The sequence below is a fragment of the Betta splendens genome, chromosome 2 (assembly GCF_900634795.4).
Source record: "Betta splendens chromosome 2, fBetSpl5.4, whole genome shotgun sequence".
Taxonomy (NCBI): domain Eukaryota; kingdom Metazoa; phylum Chordata; class Actinopteri; order Anabantiformes; family Osphronemidae; genus Betta; species Betta splendens.
In genome coordinates, this window is record NC_040882.2 from 8632289 (window position 1) to 8650501 (window position 18213).

At 48.0% G+C, this 18213-nt stretch overlaps 1 protein-coding gene and 1 long non-coding RNA gene across 6 annotated transcripts in view; one reads left to right on the forward strand and one right to left on the reverse strand.

The window, feature by feature from the left end:
* Positions 1 to 6318, reverse strand: part of LOC114870057 (uncharacterized) — a 51269-nt gene extending 44951 nt beyond the window's left edge. For 3 of the 4 annotated variants that reach the window (XR_003788249.3, XR_008692508.1, XR_003788248.3), the window contains exons 1-2: positions 4706 to 6318; positions 757 to 876 (exon numbers count right to left, since the gene is read on the reverse strand). This is a non-coding gene — a long non-coding RNA (uncharacterized LOC114870057). The remainder of the gene's footprint in view (positions 1 to 756; positions 877 to 4705) is intronic. The other variant, XR_003788250.3, reaches the window with a different exon arrangement.
* Positions 356 to 15660, forward strand: LOC114870048 (sodium- and chloride-dependent GABA transporter 2-like). Of its 2 annotated transcripts, XM_029174675.3 has the most exons (15): positions 362 to 502; positions 7043 to 7276; positions 7360 to 7494; positions 8970 to 9110; positions 9215 to 9305; positions 9386 to 9518; positions 10083 to 10217; positions 10451 to 10554; positions 10978 to 11102; positions 11521 to 11633; positions 11715 to 11852; positions 11965 to 12067; positions 13428 to 13528; positions 13638 to 13808; positions 13977 to 15660. In XM_029174675.3, the coding sequence occupies exons 1-15, from the start codon at positions 451 to 453 to the stop codon at positions 14121 to 14123; spliced, it is 1923 nt and encodes a 640-aa protein (XP_029030508.1). In that variant the 5' UTR covers positions 362 to 450; the 3' UTR covers positions 14124 to 15660. The 2 variants fall into 2 exon arrangements, with proteins under 2 accessions (XP_029030513.1, XP_029030508.1); XM_029174680.3 differs by lacking the exons at positions 13638 to 13808; positions 13977 to 15660 and having other exon boundaries at positions 356 to 502; positions 13313 to 13446.
* Positions 15661 to 18213: the final 2553 nt, after the last annotated feature.

The following is an 18213-nucleotide window of genomic DNA, read 5'->3' on the forward strand; positions in this document are numbered from 1 at the left end:
AACTATTCAGTAAGTGTCCCAATATGTCTTTTAGTCTCTGTTTATCCTCCTCAATTGATCCTAATACTCAGGTCTCATTATTATTAGCAATGACGAGTACAATGACAGATAATTACCCAAGCTAACGCAAGCCTCCTTCCTCCGCGGAGGCTGCCCTGAGGCTGTTGGCCCCTCCCTCCCCGTCCCATACACCTGTGATGTCTTCAGTATCAAGCGTTCCGCTTAGCCGTGCTTCACCAAAGTTGAAGAGTCACCGGAAGATCGCCAGTCTCCCTGAAGGTGAGTGAGGATTATTGCTTTTCCTGCATGATGCCCCTTTAATGTTATCAGCAATAAAAAAATAACTGAGCTCACCTGAGTGTTTACCGCCTGTCTGCTCCTCCCACACTGACCTAAGTGTATTTTTATTGTTCTCTGGGGGGAAAAATTCCTCCCGCGCCGACGATTTCTATGGTTCAACACCTCAGAAGACTACACAGCGAGCAGTGTCGAGTTACCACAGGTAGGTGCTATCAAGTGCAGGTGTGTGTGTGTGTGTGTGTGTGTGTGTGTGTGTGTGTGTGTGTGTGTGTGTGTGTGTGTGTGTGTGTGTGTGTGTGTGTGTGTGTGTGTTTGTGTGCGTGTGTTTCTGTGCTTTGCTGTGACAGAACTGTGCCACCTTTAAAGATCATAATGAGATGTGGAGGTAGTTGTTTTTATTCAAAACTTATTTCCTGTACGACGTATTGACTTTGTGTTGCGCTGTGTGAAACCTACCGAGCAGACACAAAAAAGCTGAGTCATTGCCAGCACAAAGGTGAAAGGCTGCCAATATTCATGTCTGTCACATACGAAAACAGCTTCTCGGTCATGTTGGTCTTTGCTGGTCTTCAGAACCTGTATGACACAGAACAAGAAAGCCTAAAAACAAAGTACTCAAAGTTAAGAACAAGGCATTTAGGGCATTTACAATATGCTAAATATGTTCAAAGGATAAACAGTAATAAACATAAAATAATTAAGGAAAACAATAAAACAGATTAAAAAAGCATAAAAAGCAGTGACAAGTAAAACAATGGGAAATCAACTGTAAATAAACCTGTAAGCAAATAAGAATAGAATCATTGTAGATTCTGTCAAATCACCATGAGTCAAAACAGTTTGCTCACTCTTTTATGAGGTTACAGACGAGCTGCTCTATAAATAGGCGACACCTCACATAGTGCAGTCACCGCGCGCCCGTTTTTATTCGTGCCGCCTTTTTAGCTGCATAGGTTCCTGCGACGCCTGAAAAGTTAACCGCACATGTTTCCAGGCCTTTCTGGGGACTCGACCACAGTTGCTGAGGCAGCTCCTTGGACTTGGCGGGCGGAGCGCTCAGTCATCGCCGTGCGGTGCCTTCGGCCCGCGTCGAAGAATCTGGCCCTTTTATGAGGGGGTTCTGGCAGGAGGGGCCACGCGGAACCAGTACCGCGGACCTGGGCAGAGCCGAGACGCTCACCAGCATCCACGAGCCTGCTGCGAAAGTGTGTTCACGCGGGAATTGGCGAACGGGGCAGCAAGAGGTCAAAAGGTTATGAGTAAAATATGATATACTAATGTACCAAACAGCGAGGGGGCTCCGGCATGTTCAGTTCAGCGCTGTTTGCCGAGGGGCCCCCTCACAAATCCCCGGCGGAGCACCGTGGCCCTCCGAGCCCCTCGGTGCTTAACCTCAATTAAGTCTCTCGGCAGCCGAGCGTGTAAAACCTTGTCAGAGAGCCGGCCAGTCGGCAATGAACACCGTAATGGAATAATCAAATCCGAGTCAGGTTATAATGGGAGTGATGGCCTGTAACGAGATAATTACATTGCAGGTACCCCACGGCCTTTGTCATGTGAACCACAGTGGAGATATGTGGGCTACCTGCCACTGATAATTAGCCACATCAGGAGCGTTTCTATGTAGTGTCAGTGTTGGTGGAAGAGGCTTAATGCTGCATGTTTTGCATTCCTCACTCTAGGCTGTCAGGGTCCTGAGGCCTCTATACTCACCGATTTCTACCTTTTACTAACCAAATCTTCATCATTGAAGGCTGCTGCTCAGGTCCATGCTAAATGTGAGGTAAGCTACTAAGCTCTTAGTCCACCCCAGTCTCACACCCCCAAATTCAGCCAATTAGCCGCTGGCCCAGGTTCAGTGCACAGCAAGAATCCGAGTTGGTTTGCCGTGCCTAGATTTGCCTTGGGGTCTGGATCCTCACAGCCTCGTCCAAGGCTGGACGGACAAGGTGGCAGCAGGGCCGATCCCGGGTTTTCAGTGAAAAGGTCCTGAACGAACAGGTTCAGTCGTGTGTTACAGTGAGTTTATATCTGCACAAACAGAGGTAAGTTTAGCATGTGGAAAGATGTAGTAAAGTAGAGTCTGTGCGCCTGTGTTCTATAAATCAAACTATTCTAGAGGTTTTAGTTCTTGGGTGACAGTACTGACTGACTCTATAGTGTATAAAAGGATTATTAAAAATATATAGACATAGAAAGAAAGATTTAACCTAATATTGATAACTGATATTTATAGATTGTACATAGAAACACTTTATGATGTTCAGTTGTGAATACGTGTAGATCCTTCCATTGAATCAATTAGTGAACAGTCCCATCACCTCAAGCCCCGGTCTTTACCTGCTCGCTTGTAAATGTCAGCTGATAATCATCAGGGAAAGGGACAACCTAACAACTGGACAAATGACTTTCTAATTTCCAGTTAAGCCCGCACCGCTGCGGTTAGAAGGTTCCGGTAGGGAATTGCCGCTCAAAACATTCCCATAAAATCTGCAGGAAGGATTATCAGCGGCAAATCGCCGGGCTACCGCAAGCCTCAGGGGAGCCCTGCGTGGTGTGGACATAAGGCCAGGGGTTACGTTCAGCCGGCTCCTCTCTGACAAGGTATGTTTTCAGCGGACGCTGGGGAGGAAAAGTGGGGCAGGCCGCAGGAATGTTTACATTTAGGCCATGGGAAGTGGAGAACGGAACACGGTGAAGAGGTGGCGGTTGTCACATCCGCGCCTTCTATTTCACAGCGATCAGACGAGGCGGCAAACGGCGTTTCCATTTCTCACACCTGAAGCTGCAGAGGAGCACGTCTGGTCAGAACGCGGAAAAAGAATGTGACTCATTGTCCAAACACTGTATTGCATTCATCTGTCTGGGCTGACAATGATAGTTGTCAGACTGTTGGTTAAACAGATAGCCTTACTGTAGGTTGGCAAACGAGGGGGCGTAAAGATCGTTATTTCACTCACTCCAAGTCATTAAGTGCTTTTGTTAAGCTGTCAGAATCTATGAGGGCGTGTTTTTCCTTTTTATGCACAAATAATGGAGAGATTGGCGTAGTCACTCCTTATTCATGTTCCTACTGTACGTGACATGAAAGGATTGAACTGTAACCTGAGTGGGTTTGTTAAGTGTCCTTTTAAGCCTACAACAATCCCAACTGAGGCTTGTTTGTGCAGCCTGTTACCTTTCACATGTACCTGGAGCTCAGGTTGACTTACTGTAGCTGAGTGGGCAGGTGTGGGGCATCTCGCTGCCCAACCCCACACCCAGAAACCAGCTAAATACCCACAATTCAGCTGGCGTGACGCTTCGTACAGGGAGCGTGTAGCAGCCCAAGCCTTTCACCTTGAGTATTGAGCGGCTGTAGATCCTTGCTGTGACACTGACTCTCCTGCCTGTAAAACAACCGCAACGATGCTTCCCATCAGGAGGCTCAGACAAACGTGCACTTACGCAACCGGCAGGTTTCGCAACACCTACGGTACCGCTGTGCCTGCGTGACCCACTGCCCTGGAAGCCAGACGGCCATAAAAGCGGCCGTGAAGCGCGGCAGAAAGTGCGCGCAGCTACGCCTGGTCTGAGTTACTCGCCGTGGCTCCACGTTTACTGCCGCTGCGCGTTCGTCAGCGCGGGAACAATGGCCGCCCTCAACGCTGGAGTTTTATTTGGTCCCTGGGAAGCAGACCGGAGCGGGGATTTGAGGGAAGATATGCAGCGTAAGAATTTGAGTATATGATGGCTAGACGCGTCCTGACTCCTGACCTACAGCTATTTGGTCAATGTTCTGCACTAATGAGCAGGACCGAAGTAGACTGTGACATAATTTACTACTCATTCATATTAGACCTCAACTGCAGATTTGAGCTACTGTTGATGTGGGGGCTTTGGCAACTGGAGAGCTTTTAACACCAATCCTGCTTCTAATTATCCAATTTGTTTTTTTTTTATTTAGTTACAGTAAGATCATGTTGCTTCTTCAATTATAAAGACTTGCCCATGCACCCAGGGTGAGAGGTCTGTTTATTGAAAGCCTTTTTCAGTGGGATGTGTTATGTTTAACACTTGAACGTTATCTAATCATACACGTTTTAGCACTACAGGTCATCAGGGGTCATAAAGCAGAAAGTGTAGTAGCACCAACTGATTGCAACGTAGTAAAGAACACAACATTCTTCCTACAGTTGAGGAAACTAACATTTATCTAATTGGTCTAATGCCACAGTTTTTTTTCCTGCATGTTCCTTAGATAAGCAAAACTAAAGCTGGTGAATCACTACAGCTGTTGAATGAATTATTAAGGACTTGTAGGTTTTTAAGCTGTGGCCTCGTTATTGTGTGAGTGTGCGGATGAGCCTCCACTCATCCATAAATTGATGAACCCAGTCCTTCTCATGTGAAGTGTATGACAGACCTGGTCTCAGGCTCGGCTTCAGACTTCTTGGAAGTAAATGAAACCAGAGGCAACCAGAGGAGACATGGTCACTGGTCACACGCTGACTTCATGGCTCGTTCTGCATTTCGTGGCGACTTCATGATCCTCTAGGCTGAAACAGAGCAACAGAAGTGTCCTTATGTCCATAGGTTGAAGTAAAGCGCTTTTTAACATGATTTATGCACATAGTAATGTGGCCTATTAAGTTTTAGCAGTGGAATGTGGTTTTTGGAGCAGCGTTTTAGCTGGAGACTGGCCCTTTTTTAACTGCGGCTATAAATGCTCAGCTGAACGAGCACCGGCAGTGACACAGCCCGTTAAAAACGCCGCGAGCTGCTGGAGGTGGCCGAGATGCTTAAGTTGGCCAGACTGTTAGCAGGGCACAGTCGACATCATGGGGCTCCAGTTTCACCAGTGGCGTATTTGACTGTGGTTAAACAGCATCCTGTATCTATAGACGCTGTGTTGCCATGTGACCATTGTTGGTATACAGTGTTCAGGTGACATGCAGTAATGCAGGGACAAACACAGTGGATTGTGTGACAGTGCCCTGTCACCATGTCACCCATGTTAGACAGATATTATATTTCGTTAGCTTAAGTATATTTTCAGTAATGTTGTGCTCTTCTTTTGTTGTTAAAAACTAATGTGTGTAAAATTAAAAATGGTTCTTCTGCCCCCCAATTATTATTATTATTATTATTATTATTATTATTATTATTATTATCATTATTTTTATTATTTCTGGCGGACAGGAACCTTTATCCGTTGTTGCAGGATGACGTCACAGTCGGAGGTGGATCCAAATCCGAAAGAGAAATGAAACTTTTCACGTGTTGCTTGTTACACATGCTAAATTGTCACACATAAATAACTTGTTATTTTTATTAATATTATACTTAAACGTGTTGTCAAGAGTCAACCTACACGTTCCTCTAAACAAAGTTCAAATAGTAGAAAAGCTTTGTGTTTTGTAATATTTAAATTGCCCCGTGACGCCGTGGGGCTCGTTTCGTAACCTCTTCGTGTGTTATATACGCTTTCGTGCCGCTTAGAGCCGAACTTAGCGCCGCTGCATGTTTGGACCGAGGCGGTAACTCTGGGCAACAGCCCCCCCCCCCCCTCGCTCTCGCCGCCGCTCCTGCCCGGAACAAACCATCCGCGCCGGCGGACGCAGGGGTGGTCGCGGTGTAGGCAGCTGCGGGAATAGCGCAGGTAGGGAACGCAGCGTCCATTTCGGCGCAGTCCGTCGCTTCACTCGACAGTCGGGGATGATTAGTGAACCGCTTCGTGCTGGAGTGTCGTAGGTTCCTCCGGCAGAGCGTCGTTTGGTTCCCGCGCGCCTCCGCTGAGACGTTCTCCTCGGAACGCTACACGTGCGCTTCTGGGAATTTAGCGATAACGGAAACGTCACGTTAGCCTCGTGCGTCTACAGCGTCGCCCCGCTGCGTCCCGTTGGTCTGGACGAACCGCTCGCTGAAAGGCTCGTCCTGACAGCGTGGAGTCCGCATGGCCCAGCGGGGGGTGGACCGAGGGGGCGGAACCACTGGGGTCACGTCAACTTCCCCACTGGTTCGGCGCCTGCGGTTTCATCAGCCAGTAACCGCTAGCGGCGAGCACGTGAAATAAAAATCACCATAGCAACGTTCTATGTGTATAAGCTGTCGTTTTGAGTTGCACTATGTAAAGTATATACGTCTGCGTATATACGTTTTCATTTTAATAGTAATATTATAGTTACATTGTATCTTTAAATGTTACGTACCACGTCATTTTGTCTTCATATATAAGCGCCCCTCGTGCTTCCTGCTTTTATTATCCAACCTGATCTAGTGTGTTTGGGTCCTCCGTAAAAGGACGCTTGTTATGTTTCTTCAAACAGTGTGACACAAGTGTGTCTATTATAGGGGATATTCTCTCCATACGTTGTTTTGGATGCCCATACTGTGTAATATGCTCAATAATGAACATTGTAAAGTTATCACCTTTCTGACGGCTTCACCCTAATCAGCTGGGAAGTGTATAAAGTGGCTTGTTGTTGTGTTTTTAGGATTTTGGGTGTTAGACCAAAATCCAATCTTTGCGACATGGATAAACTGAAATGGGCCTTTTCTCTCCTTGCGTGTGCTGCAGAGTAGAGATAAAGTGCGCACACACACCCTGGTTCGTCCTTCAGACATACCTCACAGATAAGTGACGCTGCCAAACAACCAGTCCAATCCTAGCTACTCGGGCTGTGAACATGGCAGTGAACCCCGCGTTTTAGACTTTTCACTCTTTTTTTTTTTATTATTATTATTTTATTTAACTGTACAGTTTACGCAGGGGTGTCTTCGCCCGAAGCAGCCATGGTGGACGAGCAGCCTCCACAGCAGGCGTACCCGCTGCTCAACAGCCAGGCCCCCAAGGGGAACGCCGGCGCCAAAGACGACCTGCTCGCCAGAGGCCAGTGGGCGAGCAAGACCGAGTTCCTCCTGGCCGTGGCGGGCCAGATCATCGGCCTGGGCAACGTCTGGAGGTTCCCCTACCTCTGCTACAAAAACGGAGGAGGTAAACGTCGCCCCTCTCTGTTGTATCTGTAGAAATAGGCCTGAAGGTGCCATCGATATGTGTCGTCACATCATTGCGTGCAGGTGTGTTTTTTGTGCCGTACCTGCTGTTCCTGGTGCTGTGTGGAATCCCCCTGTTCCTCCTGGAGATGTCGCTGGGCCAGTACACCAGCCTGGGAGGGGTCAGCGCCTGGAGGACCATCTGCCCTCTGTTTGGAGGTACGCTCGCCTCGAACCGCAGCGCTCGCTCCGCTCCGTCATTTATTGAGTAGTAGCATGCGTTGAAGTCCTACATTAACTCACGCGCATCCTCTGGTCCCTGTTTTCTCGTCCCCGTGGGGTTTTTTTTCGGGTTTTTTTTTTTTCGTGCTTATGCAAACAGTCATAGCATTCCTGAGTCCACATCAAGACCAAAGTCATAAACAGAGTGTTCTTAATCAGGCCCCGCCAGCTCCGCGCATGTGCGCTTCACATTTAATCTCAGCTCGCGCATCAAAAGCAGCTGAGCAGTGCCACGTTCGGCAAGCGCTCTCCTTCCAGTAAAAACACGCGCTTGAGGTCGAGTGTCTCGCTTTCTTGGTTTCCGGCGATCCAAACAAAAGGGCCGCGGTAAAACATCGAATTAAGGCACAATTACGCCAGAGGAACATAATCTGCCCTGATTGGCGTGATGAGTGTTAAGGGAAATAAAACACTGCTTGGAGTTATTTACTGTAGGTTGCACATGTGGTTCAGAAATAGGAGCTGGTTCAGGCAATTAAACATCTGGATTGAAGGAATGTATTAAAGTATGCGTCTTTAAATAGACCAGTGGAGCTGGGTCCATTTGATTGCACGTCGTCTTTTGTTTATCACGCTGCGCCACGTATACAGCGAAGCACTACGGACGACCTTGTTCTGGCCGTGTTTATGTTATAGGTGCAGTAGAAGTGGAGATAAATGATGGGGCCCGTGGCTGAGAAGGCACCAGAGGCTTGAGTTGAACACAAGGCTGTAGTGTAACAGTCTGGACACAAAGGCCGTTCGTTCGCTTTTCTGGATGCTTCAGTGATATCACATGATAAGCAGCCAACGCTGATTAGGGGACGTGACCCACTTCCCTGGTAGCCTTGGCTGCAGAATGGTTTGAATGTTTGGGTGGATTCTTGGCCATCACGGGGCCGAGCTGACACTTGTTCCCCTTTCACTTTGCCTGTAGCACATCTGGGCCACGTACGGAGCGCGGTATCAATAGAACCTGTTCGTGTAGAGCGTTTCTGTTATTCAGCGCGTTTAATGATTGTCAGCGTCCACATGGCTTTCAGATGCGCACATGCACGCGGGCCATGTGTTTCCGGGGCTGGCTTGACAGCCCGTCTGTGCGAAGGCCGTGCGCCCGGCGCAGGGGACGGCCGCGCGGCGGCGGCGGCATCGCGTGGCTGCAGGCAGTGGCTTCTGTTGGAATTCCTCACTCGTTTGCGCTTTTATCCTTCAGATAAATGGACGGGTTGGATGAGAGGATCGGACAAGCGGCTGTTTGTCTAGACGAGCGGCCCACTCTCTCTAACCCACTCAAGGCCTCGCGAGGCCATCGCTCATTGCTAATGAAGCCGTGCTGAACGCGGGCTGCCACTCGGTAAATGAGTGCTTTCATGTGGAACTGGAACTACTTGGAGCTGCTGACGGTGTTGTGTTTGTGCCCCGCTTCCCTGCAGGCCTTGGCTACGCCAGCCAGGTGATGATCCTGCACGGCTGCGTCTACTACATCGTCATCCTGGCCTGGGCTCTCTTCTACCTGTCCTACAGCTTCCAGGCGGTGCTGCCCTGGTCCCACTGTAACAACACCTGGAACACCGGTCCGTAAAGTCTGGAGAAGAACTAGAACTTTGATTTTGTCTGTTATGTACAAGTTGTACAAGTACAAAGTGTGACAGGGGTGTGTGCTCGTGTTTTAATGCAGAGGCATGTGTCCTGTTCGACCACCACAACCAGACAGCCAACACGAGCAGCCTGCCTGTGAATGCCACGTCCCCCGTCATGGAGTTTTGGGAGTGAGTCCTTGGGTTCATCACTGGTTTTGATCATTTACCGCTGGCCACAACACGGTGTGTTTCGTATGTGCGTGTTCCAGGCGGGAGGTGCTCCGCCTCTCGAGCAGTTTAGATGAGTTGGGTCCGGTCAGCTGGAAGCTGGCTCTGTGTCTAGCCGTTGTCTGGATCGTCTGTTACTTCTGCGTCTGGAAAGGAGTCAAGTCCACTGGAAAGGTGAGCAAGAAACAACAGGACCCGCGAGCACTGGGATGCCTTCACTGCCTCCCCTCGTTTTCTGGGAACAGAAAATTGTCCAGTAATGCTTTAAATTACCCTTTTTACAATTGAAGTCTTGTAAGTCACCAAGAGGTGCAAAATCAGGAAATATTTTTTTTACATAAATAAATATACTAACCCATTCTGGATTAATTTGATCCACATAAGGTCACAAATATAAGCTAAATGTGCCGGTTCCTGTTATTTACTAGTTCATAGCCTTTAGCTCACTCACATTTATTTGTAAGGACCCAAAGTCATTTTTTAAAAAAACCCTGAGGTGCAACAAAAGTTAAAAACAACATAAATCTTGGCTTTTACATAGCAAGCTAATAAAATCAGGGACTGGGCACTGCAGTAATTTTACCGCCGTCTGTCAACAGCTTTGACAGGTCCAACTTTCCAGGTTTCCCTCTCTTAATATTTCATCCGTGTTTGGGGACAGCACAGACGTGTCCTTCCTGTTTTCTCTCTGCCTGTGCCATCCCCACCGCATCCACACACACTATGCGTGCGTTCTAGGTGGTGTACCTGACTGCCACCTTCCCGTATGTCATGCTGTTTGTGCTGCTGGTGCGAGGTGCCACCCTGCCCGGAGCGACCCAGGGCATCATCTACTACCTCAAACCCAACCACACCCGACTGGCAGACCCCCAGGTACACACACACACACACACACACACACACACACACACACCTGGGATCTCTTTGGGCTGTACATGTTTAAAAGCAGATTCGTCAAGTTGTTATTTCAAGCAGCAAAGCAGCTCTACAGCTCTGTACATAGATCACAAAAACAAAACTGAAACATCAGCAGTAGTAGTAAAATAAAAAACTCGTTTACATCAACCCTCAGGCTTTGTACACGCTCTGTGTGTCTCCTCCTGCAGGTGTGGATGGATGCAGGTACCCAGATATTTTTCTCTTACGGAATCTGCTTGGGAAGCCTCACCGCTCTGGGCAGCTACAACAAATACAACAATGACTGCTACAAGTGAGACACTTTGTCACACACAGCCCCACTTCCCAGCCACACAGATTCCCTCTTACAATCCACTTCAGACAACCCGTATTCACTCGTACAGATGTGAGCAAGCTCCCGCTGGCCACATGGCTCCCAGAAGGAATGGCTGGAATGGACAGAGAAAACACTTTGATACAGCCACACCTTAAAGAAAAGCCCCACTGCCATGTTTCCCACACTTGAGGAGTCCCACACACACTCATACTAGGAGCCAGACACTTAACTCTTGGCCTGTGTTTACACTAACAGGCCACAGCCCCACAAGACAAGGCCAGAGATCAAGACCTCAGTGAAGAATTTAAATTTATTTGCTTAAATCAATTCTCCTGATTACTTATGTACATCCTGAAGTTGCCATAGCAATAAAGTAATTTCCCCACGTGTGCCTTCCAGGGATTCTTTCCTTCTGTGCCTCCTGAACAGCGGCACCAGCTTCCTGGCAGGATTCGCCATCTTCTCGGTGCTGGGCTTCATGGCCGAGGAGCAGGGCGTGGACATAGCCACAGTGGCCCAGTCAGGTGAGACGGAAATATGAGATGTTTAGGGAAAGCGGGAAAGGAGCAAAGGGATTAGTTTGGATCAGCGCTGCACACTGACCTTTTGAATCAATCATGCGTCTTCGTGTTTTGACAGCTCCTCAGCATGACATTGTCTGGAGGGTTTATTTTTATTGCCAAAATGAGAGAGAGATTTTTCTGGTGGGGAAGGCAGATGGAAGTTAATACCACTCATAAATATGTGCTCCATAAACAAAGCGTGTTCCTCTGGGCCACAGAGCTCTGTTGTTGTCCGAGATGATTTATCCGTATTAATACGCAGCTGAAAATAGTTCCTGAAATGTACTGTTGGTGTGACAGCTGCTTCTGCTTTAAGCATATTTAAGAGTGTGTTGTGAGTTGGTATTCATTTTTTTCCGGTGTGGCTTTGTCCTCGAAGGGCCCGGCCTCGCCTTCATCGCCTACCCCCGAGCCGTAGCCATGATGCCTCTGCCGCAGCTCTGGGCCGTCTGCTTCTTCCTCATGATCATCATGCTGGGGCTGGACACGCAGGTAGCCGCGCACACAGGCGGATGGTGAGCTGGCGGTTGTGTACTGTATGTAGTGTCATGCAACACTGAGCCCTGCCTGCAGTTCGTGAGCCTGGAGGCGCTGATGACGTCGGTGACCGACCTGTACCCCCACCTGATCAGACGGCGGCACCGCCGGGAGCTGCTGCTGCTGTCCGTCTGTGTCCTGTGCTTCCTGATTGGGCTTGTAATGGTGACACCAGTAAGTCGCAGTCGGGGTGAGCTCTCAGACTCTGTTTAGCTTTTAAATGACATGTGACTAATGTTTTTTTTTCCCCTCCTGTTGTGCGTGTTTGTCTCCACCGCAAACGCAGGGTGGTCTGTATGTTTTCCAGATCTATGACCATTTTTCCTGCAGTGGAGCCAGCCTGCTGCTCCTCTCCATCTTCCAGGCTATGGCCATTGGCTGGGTGTATGGTATGAACTTCTTTTCTCCTCTTGGTTCTTTGCTTGTTTCTTATACTCTATTATACTCTCTTATACTTGTTTCTATACTACCATTTGGATTCCTCTAATATCTTTTTATGCTCTTTTGTTCCTTCACCATTTATTTCTCTCTTTCAAATTCTTTTCTCTTTTTCAAGCCTCTCGTTTTCCTTTCCGTCCCTTCCCTTATTTTTTCTCCTTGTTCCTTTTCTATAATTCCCTAAATTTCCTGTTATTTTGAAATTTCCACATTCTTTTCATTGTTGCCCAGTTTAGTTCAATCTCATTTTTCCATCGTTCTTCCTCTTTTTGTCCAAGCTAATCTTTTAATCTAACATTAATTTAGTTTAGAGTAGATTAGAAAATATCTTGCCGACTTATTCCCAGTCTGAATTTAATTAAATTCTTTTGGTGCTCATTAATCTTCTAAAGCAATTCCACATTCTGGCAAATAAAAAAAACATTAATACGTGTGATTTAATATTCTTAAAAATAGTAGTTTATTTATCACTAATGAAGGCATTTTCCGACATCATCTGCTCCACTTCCTCTCTTGTCCATTCCACATGGCCTCACAATATATGAATATGACTGCAGCCGTGCACCGTTGGAAGGAGACTGGCTCCTAGCCAGGCCCCTGTCTGTCTCCTGTGGGCCCTAAATCAGCCCCTGGGCCCCATCGCCTCTCAGTCTGCCAGCCCCAGGGAGCCCTTGTTACAGCCAGACCCGGGGCCTCTAAAGCAAAAACTTTGTTAGGTGGAAAGGATGTATAGGACATTATGACAATGAAGTCAGAGGTTGCTGTGAAATACAAAAAAACTAATTTTTGCCAATGCAGGGGATATGAAACGAGTGTAACTGATGTTAGTGTAGGAAGGCTTGTTTTACAGCTTTGATGAGGACTAGCTAACACAGAGGTCAGGGCTGCTCTGCACCTTCTGCCCTTTTGATAATAGTGGAAGTTTACATTTTTTCAAGGTCACAAAATGAATGAGTTGAAGCAGTTAAGGGTGAAACTGTGGGAAGGTATTTCACTCCACAATGAAGTTCCTGTCACTGCAGCGGGAGCCACTTACTGTTACAGACACAGACTCACGCTGTGTTTACAGGCTCCCTGGGACATTTTACTCCTGCTTCCGCTGTTGGTTGTGTTGATTGTTGTTGTTCTTCTACACGTAATACATACAGTAACGAGCTATGATGTTAATGTCCTCAGAACCTCTGCTTTTCCTCCAGTAAAGGATAGAAACAAAGACCTTCTGAGCAAACTTGGCCGCCGGCACCATAAACAAGCAAACCACTATGTCAAAGCAAACCCCGACCACTCATGATGTCCTTGCTTTGGCCACAGGAGCCGAGCGCTTCAGTGCCAACATCAGGGACATGATCGGCTACAGCCCGCTGCCTTTCTTCAAACTGTGCTGGAAATACTTGACCCCGGCCGTGTGCACTGTGAGTGACCTCCTCGCCGCTGGCCTGCTTTCACACTGTGGAGTGTCCGCTTGCTGTGGAATAACACACACACACACACACACGTGTGGGCTCTCTCTGTCCTCCTCAGGCTACCTTTGTGTTCTCCCTGGTGCGCTGGTCTCCGTTGAGCCTGGGTAAAGGCCTCGTTGCTCCTGTCTGGGCCACCACACTGGGCTGGCTCCTCACCCTCTCTTCTGTCTCTCTGCTCCCCATCTGGGCCATTTATGCCCTGCTCACCACTCCTGGAACCCTGCCACAGGTTGTACCACCACACAATTTAATCCCGCATATTGCCACGTACTGCTGAATATTGTTTTATTAACCGAAGGAAATTGAAAGTCTGCGGAACCAAAGTCTTTAAATGTGATTTGAAGGGGATTTTAGGATGTTAATCCAGTCAACTGATTGTGACTTTTTGACTCCGCAGCGCTTCCAGCTCCTGTGCAGCCCTGCCAAAACCTCATCACAGGCCTTTCACCACTTCCCCAACAACAGCCCGGCTCTCACATACAGCCCTGAAAAGACTCTGGCGGAGAAACCAAAGAAGCCGATCGCTTCATCCAGGATCGTATAACTGATAATAAGCTGCTCCGCCGGTCAGGTGTGAGGGACGCGGTTAGAGCCGATGCTGCTGGGGGCTGGATCTCTCTTCGTTTTTATTAACAGACTAAACAACCATCAGGTCAAAGGATTCTGTGCTGTGCTGCCTGAACTGAAAAGATTATTGTCATGAACACAACTCATAATAATAGAACGTAGGCTTTCAGGTCTTTGTGTATTCATAAAATCATGCAGCTACAGGGTTAAAACTAAATCAATCAACATGAATACATTGCTTTTAACAAATCAGTCTGCACTTGAGGTTCACCTATTTTGTAGCTTTTACTCACATTTTACTGTTTTTTATTAGTAGTTGGTACCTATTTGTTGTCACTCCTTATCCTACCACATGTTGACCACGTACGTGAATAGGTGGACCTTTAGTTAGTCGCTAAAAGCACTGGATCGTGTAGCTGTGAACTGGGATGCAGCCTGCTACAATCGATGTCACCAGCCCCTGGGGTTGGCTTGTTTTACAGTAGAACATTACTTTTCCTCCATCTTAACCATATTACCTTTTTCCAAAGCTACTGTATGTGGGGACCATTTAACCACCAGTCGTCATCTTGCTGAATAACGTTTAGCTCCCTTCTTCGTAGGAGATCTCTGCTTCCCGATGCGAGAGATGCAATAGCCAACTAAAAAAAATCACCTCTGCCAACACCTCAAGTGCTCAGTGTGATGTCGTGGTTAATACTTGACCTTTGACTGAATGACTGAAATTTGGACACATCTGTATTTGAGAAGTGGGCAGCGAAGTTTAATGTTAATTATTTAAGTTTTGGTAGATAAAATGTCTGCAAAGGTCAGAGGCATTATTGGAGAGTTAGGGGGTCTTTGCACTGTGGCAGAGATGACTTAAAAGCCTGCACAAGCTGAAACCACGGTGTCTCTGTCAGCTTTACGTTAATACGACATTACAGAGCTGCTGCTGTAAAGATGAAACTGAAGTGTTTTTTTATTTTATTTTGTGAACCAAATGTTTTTATTTAAATAGTTAATAGTTAATAACTGAATGCATTGTAGAGATGATAAAATGAGGGATGTTTTTTTTAAATGAAGGTAATGCTATGTGATTTTGCAGAATCGTGGTTAAATGTTTTTTTTTTTTTGTTCTTGCCTTCACTGATATCCTGATGCAAAAAGACATTAAGACAAGTTGGAGATGCTGCATGTCCTGCTCTGAAGGGCGTGTTGCTGTTGTTGTTATTGTTGTTTGCCTTAAAGACAAACTAAAGAAGAGGATTATTCCCGCGAGCAGAGTTAGGTCCTCGTGAAAACTCTAAATTAGCATCATTCGGATCTGGATCCAAGTCTCTGATAAAGTCTTTTGAAATGTTTTTACTTATGAATTGATCTGAGCGTGCTAGTATGTCTGTTTACAGGTGTAGATGTGCCTCTTTATTTTAAGATGGATTAAGATTTTAAGGTTAAGATTTTTGTATCATTATCTTCTTTTCTATACACACATATATATATATACACAATGTTGATAAAAGTGTTTGGTTTGATTGTGTTTTTTTTTTTTTTACAAACTGTTTGTGTAGTTGTGTTTGTCTTTTTCATAACAGGATACTTTCGCCCGTGAAATGTGTTTAAACATCTCCCTTTGCGCCATGGTAACAGATGCTGAGGACACACCTGGATCCTACAGAGAGTGAAGGGAAGTGTAGGAGATGACACACGCACCATTAGTCACGCACCCATCTCCATAACAAACACTGTGATTGCCATTCCCTTCATCAGAAGCGTTTTCATCCAGATGGGAATTGCTGGTTTAACGTGTGTGTGTGAGGAAGAAAGAGGGAGTCATGGAGACTAAAGAGGGAAGATAGCAGTGCAGGGATGTGTGGGTGTGAGGGGGGGGCTTCTGACACCACCACTTAGATAGAGAAGGCTGTTATGTAAAAGGCTCGGCCTGTCAATTAACCATATTGGATTCTCTCCCCTCCCGGCCACTGTAGGAAGTGGGCTGTCCCCCCACACACGTGGCTCGGCATGCGGGGAGTACACACACACACACACACGCGACTTGTTTTGATGATGCTCAATACTGTATGCAGCTTGTTGTGCACGTGTGATCCGTGTTACTGTGTGTGTGTGTGTGTGTGTGTGTGTGTGTGTGTGTGTGTGTGTGTGTGTGTGTGTGTGTGTGTGTGTGTGTGTGTGTGTGTGTGTGTGTGTAACAGGGCTGGTTTATGTCCATATGGTTGCCTTGGCATACATCTCGCTTTCAGATGATGGGGATTAAAAATGATCCAGCGGGTATGAGAGAGTGTGAGATTCAAAAGAGGAAGAGGGGAGGGCGTGGAGGACACAGGGGATGTGTGCCAAAGCATGTATGGGCGTGTGTTTTCTGTGTGTGGAGCTGAACTGCCTCCAATGTGCTCGGGCTCCGCGCCACCAGTTTGCAGCTGCACCGCTTTTCACCACACGCATTAATAAGTCTGTGTGCGCTCATGGTAAACCGAATACAGGGCCAGGTGAAGATCACCTGAAACCTTCATGAAGCGGAGCGCGTCCCTGCGTCAGTCATCGATCACTGGTTTGCTCTGCCTTCACAGGCATTTTTTATTACTGCACTTGACAGTCAAGTGTAGAGAAGAGAGGGTGAGGGGGCTCGGTTCGGTAGGAGGCGAGGCTCGAGGACAGGCGGAAAAAGGAGACGAGCGCTGATGGCGTGTGTGTGTGTGTGTGTGGGGGGGGGGGTTGGTTGCATAACAGCTGGATCATCTAGACGTGGAGTAGAGTTCAGCTGGATTCTGGTCACCTGCCTCCAAGTGTGGCCGCATCGACACGTTCAGGTTGTTCTGTAGCAAGGACTTGTGAGAGGCTGAGGTCATGCGCACCCCCCCATGCAGCACCGCCCCCCTGGAAAACAATGAGCAGACAAAGGAAACTTTAGTGACCTTTATCTGGAGGCTCTGGTGTGGGATGCTGGGATGCCTCACGTGTGGACGGCGCCGCGGCGGGATGTGACAGGGGCGACCGGGCTTACGGTGGCAGCACACCATGTTCAGCCTTTCCTGGCTGCACTTCCGCCGCCCGCCCCCGCGCTGGCCGCGTCCCTGCGCCGCTGCCCACACCGCTCAGTCACGTACTGTGGAAGGAGCTTTTGGATTAGCGGGGGGGGGGGGCGCTTTGGGAGAGCTGACACGGGCTCTCGTCGTGCCGAAACGTAATAGCTGCTCTCGGGTTCGCGTCGGCTGCAGGGGACGTGTGCGCGGGGAGTGCGGGCCTCCTTCTCTACAGGCACCTAGACACACAGCGACCCCCCCCCCCCCTCTTCTGTGGTGTGCAAAGGTAATACCAGTTAGGTGACTCAGCAAGTGAGCAGTGTTTTGGAACTTTGTGGAAGTTTAAGAGCAACCACTCTTAAGCTTGAGTGTGTGTGTTTGTGTGTGTGTGAGTGTGTGTGTTTGTGTGTGTGTGTGAGTGTGTGTGTTTGTGTACGAGTCAGACACGGGCTCCGAGGTAGTTCGCATTTCTAAACCCCCCCCCACTGGCACCACACCTCCGTGCAGCGACAGTAAAGTCTCAGGACAGTTCCAAGCAGTCGCACAAACCTGCAGACACACACACACGCACACACTTCCTTTGCTTTCTCATGCCCGTGTGCAGCGGTACAGCACCTACTGTATACACGCTCAGAGACCCCCCTCCCACACTCACACTCACCATTAAATGCCTCACACAGAAACGGTGAACTCCCAGTTCTTATTCTGGACGTGGACATAAATTATCTATTCCCCGTCTAGTTTGCTGAAAGTCTCTGGTCAAGTCCTGTTGTACTTTTAGCCTTAAATTATTAAGCAAGTTAAAGTGCTAAAAGTGTAAAAATAACGGGCTGATTTGAAGTTGGATGCAGACGCGTCTACGCTGAGATAAATGGTGTTGGTCCTGGACGGCTGTGACGTAACCTCCACGGTGACGGTGGAGCGGACGGCCTGACTGAGCGCGCGGCGTTGTTCGGGTTGCGCTCCTCTCTCCTCCGGCGTTTGACTTCACTGATTCGAGAGGGAGCGCGCGCGCGAGAGGCGAGGAGGGGAGGGGAGGGGAGGGGA

Coding starts and splice junctions, on each gene's coding strand:
- LOC114870048 (XM_029174675.3), top strand. CDS start 451: ATGGTTCAACACCTCAGAAGACTACACAGCGAGCAGTGTCGAGTTACC. Junction 11,853..11,964: donor GGCTTGTAATGGTGACACCA/GTAAGTCGCAGT, acceptor CCGCAAACGCAG/GGTGGTCTGTATGTTTTCCA. Junction 12,068..13,427: donor GGCCATTGGCTGGGTGTATG/GTATGAACTTCT, acceptor CTTTGGCCACAG/GAGCCGAGCGCTTCAGTGCC.